Source organism: Benincasa hispida, chromosome 3 (assembly GCF_027475165.1).
Source record: "Benincasa hispida cultivar pf3 chromosome 3, pf3_genome.v1.1, whole genome shotgun sequence".
Classification (NCBI taxonomy): Eukaryota; Viridiplantae; Streptophyta; class Magnoliopsida; order Cucurbitales; family Cucurbitaceae; genus Benincasa; species Benincasa hispida.
The window spans coordinates 19960439-19964661 of record NC_143480.1 but is presented as its reverse complement, the minus strand read 5'-3'; the positions used below and the strand labels follow the sequence as shown (position 1 = coordinate 19964661).

The following is a 4223-nucleotide window of genomic DNA, read 5'->3' as shown; positions in this document are numbered from 1 at the left end:
ATTAACATCTTTTTTTTAACTCATAAAAATATGGATTTTCTCGGTCCATCTCGGACGAGATCGACCATGAGATTTTCGTTAAAAAATCAACTTTTTTCAATTTATCGATTGTTTGGACTTTCTTGGTACATCTCGCCAGATTATACATCGAGATTATTTGCATCTCAGAAGCATAATTAATACTGAAATTCATATATTTGAATTTTCTCGGTTAGAATCTTGAGTAGGATTAATACCAAGATTCTACATATATTCCAAATCTTACTCAATTTTTTTTTTGTAAAATTTGATCTTTCCAAAATTTAAAAATGTTGAATCAATTTAGAGAATCTATTTTGATAATTGGAAAACTCATTTGGAATTTTAGAAATTCATATAATTGTGAAAAATATAAATTGTGGTAAAGATTTGAAAAATTACATAATAATTTGATATAATATTTTGTAAACATAACTGAATTTGGAGAAAATTTGTAAATAATATAAGATTTGGATTACATAAAAAAAATTACCAAATTTCAATGTTAGCAAAGTTAATTTTTTAACTAATCCCGGTGGCCCGATATAGAAGAAGAAAAACTATTTTTTTATGAATTTTCAAAAAGTGTACTAAAATTCTAAAGGGTTATTTCTGACAAATTTTCATTTCTCTTTTTCCTTATAAAAAAAAAAAAAAAGAAAAAAAGAAAAAAAGACCACCTGACCGGCCGGATGGTGCGCTACAAAACGAGAATCTATTACTATGCTAACTATATTCCAACTTTTATTAATAAATAATCATCTCACTTCTTATGAAATGGTCAATATCCCCACTACGTTAAGTAATTACATTAAGGAAAATTTCTTCTTTTTTAAAAGAAAAAAAAAAACCATTAAGAAAATATCATTTAGAGAGACACGGCATAGAAGTTCAAAAATCTTGACATTATTAAAATGTGAACAAAAATTGTCCTTTCTTCATTATTTAGTACCAATATAATTACGAAAATCACAAAATGAAATGGTCTTCCTACTATTAAACAAGAAAAATCATCCCAAAATTAAAATTATTTTACAAACGTATCAATCACACATTAATTGTTTAAACAATTCTCAACTAATTTGTATTATAGACTAAAGAATAGAGCAAGAAGGATTAGTTTCACAAGGTACGACGACGTATGATCCAGAATAAGGCGGGTAGGGCGGGCATGGGCAAGGACAAGGGGGCGGGGCGGGCTTCTTATCATCTGGTTTTTTATCGTCCGGTTTCTTTTCCTCCGGTTTGGGTGGCGGTCCAATGCTCACGACATCAACAATCTTGCCGGCGCAAGAAATCGCCTTCCTCGTACGTTTAACTATGTCGACCGGATCCGCCGTGCCGGTCACGGATAAAGTCCCCTTGGCTTCGTCTGTCTCAACCTTGTCCACGCCTATAACCAAAATTAATTAACAAATTCAAAAAAATTGCATGTAATTCATAGAAGAAGAAGAAGGTACCTTCTATGGAAGTAACAGCTTTAAGGACTTTGGTCTTGCATTTCTGGCATGCAATATCAAGTTTCAGAACGGTTTTGGTTTGCGCCATGGGAAATTAGGAAACAATAATGGAGCTGCCTTGGGATGTTCGTGAAATTATATAGACATGGAAGCTATTTACATGGATGGGATAACGTTTTTATAAAGCCTTTGAATCTTCTTTGCCTATATGGTTATATTTCAATATTAATTAATTTTGAGGTCTCTCTATGGTTCTATTAGAGACTCTGATATCATATTATAGAAATAAATTAATCGACAATAAAAAAACTAATCCAATATTTTTTTAAAGAGGGTAGAGTTTTTTCATCTTTTATTTGTACATATGAAATTTTTTTGTTTTTGATTGAATTTTATTTAGGATAGATTATAAAAATATCTTTGAATTTTATTATTTGTTTTAAAAAATACCTCTATATTTTCAAAAGTTGCAACATTACTCTTAAATTTTCATAAACATTTTAAAATTACCTTTGAGTGGAGATTCTTTAGAAATTCTTTAGAAATTTGATAGAAATTGAGATAGGTAATGGTGTGGTAGGTGACACATAACAAAAAAATTGAATCACTGATCTACCATATTGTTTTAGGTTATTGTCATGTAGTTCTAAGTCTGGATTTTTGTTCAATAAATTTATATTCCAAAAGTAGTTTTAAAACATTTATGGATAATATTCAACATTACAAAATATAAAACATCCTTTCATACTCAAGAGAGAAATTCAAAGGTCCTCGTCATAATTTTGCGTTTTATTTAATTGTGTGTGATGAAGATTAGAGGGAAGAGAAGATTATTCAACGGTCAGATTGAGTAGTTCAACCTCTTCGATCAATAGGAGTCTTTTTATTATTATTTTTTATTTTAAATATGATCGATGGGGGATTAATCCGACGGTGGTGGAGAATCTGACTTTACTCCTTTGATTACTTTAAAGTCAGCGGATGTTGCACCCATCGTTAATTGAAGAAACTTCTTTGTCACGATAAACAAAGAAAAATAATAAAGAAATATTAAAAATTGACGTTGTTTTTTAGCAAATTAATTGGCCCAAATGACAAGTTGGATCCTTTTTTTCTTCATTTTTATATGGTCTTTCTCAAGATTTATCGTTGATCTCAAAAATGGTTGTTTATTAACTAGAAGTTAAAAGAAAAAAAAAAAAACCATATGGTGTGATCAAGGAAAGAGATTAGGGATGACAATAGGGCTGAGTTAGGGTGAGGATGCACTTTTCATCTCCATTCTTGTACAGATTTTTAATCCCTGTCTCCATCCCATTCCTCGTTTTGAGGAGTCGGGGTCAGGGTCAGGAAATCCCCATTCGGGAGTTCGGATCTCTATGAGAAAAAATCTTCGCTTTTTATTTTATTATTTTTATAATTTAAAATTAACTAAATTTAATATTTATATTGAAATTATAAATTTTATATAGAAAATTAGTATTATTGTTACATATAGTTGTTTAAATTAAACATTACATGTTTTTTTTATTATAAATTAATAAAAATTAAATTTATTATATTAGTTTTTTAAAATTAAAAAAGAAAAAAACTGAAACATACTGTTTCATAATATATTATTATTATTATTAGTATCATATATATATATATATATATTAATAATTAAAAAAGTCGAGGCGGGGACGGAGATCGGGTTCGAGGTCGAGGACGGGGTAGGGATCCCCTCCCCGTCCCCGATTTAAATCCCTGATTTGATCTCCGTCCCCGATCAAATCGGGTTTTCCCACACAGGTTCCCAACCGCGTGAGAAATTTTGCCATCCCTAAAAAGATGTCCTCTTAAAAGGAGATTTGGTGTACAGGTTTGAAATCTTAAGCTTTGAATGTTAAGCTTGAGGTTAGGTTTTAGATAGTATGAGTTTAAGAAAGTATTTGGACTGTAAGATTAGGAAGCCTGTAAATGAAGTGCAAATTTATAAATCTTAAGTTTATGAAATATTATTTTTTTTATTTAATCCGTGGTTAGATTTTAAATTAGTTCAAACTTATCATTTTAATTATTTTAATATAGTTAGGTTTAAACTACACTAAAAAAATTTATAAGAATATATATTTTTTTTAATTTTGAAATAGAAATGTGACCAAATTCATAATTTTATTTAATTTATTATTTTAATAATTTAGCATTTTGACTTTACTAGACTTTGAGTTAAAATTTCATAGACTTTTGTCACTTTAACTAATTTGAAAATAATCATTTTTTACCGTAAGATGTTAACTTCAAATTGAAATAAACAAGGATTTTGGTCTTAAATTCAATTACTGAAAAATTATAATATTTTTTTTATCTAATTACATTCGAGGAATTAAAAAAAATAAAGTTTAGGTTTTAATTTTTATTTAGCCCTAAGTTATTACCAACATTTTAATCTTTTACGTTTAAAAATAATATCTTCGAGCTAGGTAAATTGAAAAATCGATAAAATATGAAAATATTAAATTAAATTAAGGCATTCTATACATATAGCTAAAATAAATATACCTAATTATACAATTGTAGTCTAATGAGCTATTATTGTATACAAAAATGTGATCCAATTTACTTTTTTAGCTCTCAACATATAAGGAATAGTTTTGAACTTTTCAAAACTATTACAAGTAAGAAAAATATATTTGAAATTCTGAAAATTGTTGGCCTCATAAATGAAAGCAAGAATTGATGAGAAGCTTTAAAGAAGAAAACAAG

General features: G+C 28.3%; 1 protein-coding gene across 1 annotated transcript; it reads right to left on the bottom strand.

Moving 5' to 3' along the window:
- Positions 1–935: 935 nt before the first annotated feature.
- Positions 936–1865, bottom strand: LOC150037114 (heavy metal-associated isoprenylated plant protein 2-like). The gene is made up of 2 exons (XM_090312360.1): positions 1479–1865; positions 936–1411 (listed from the first exon to the last, which is right to left on the bottom strand). Exons 1-2 carry the CDS (start codon positions 1564–1566, stop codon positions 1113–1115), a joined length of 387 nt encoding a protein of 128 aa, XP_090168486.1. The 5' UTR covers positions 1567–1865; the 3' UTR covers positions 936–1112.
- Between the last annotated feature and the right edge of the window lie 2358 nt (positions 1866–4223).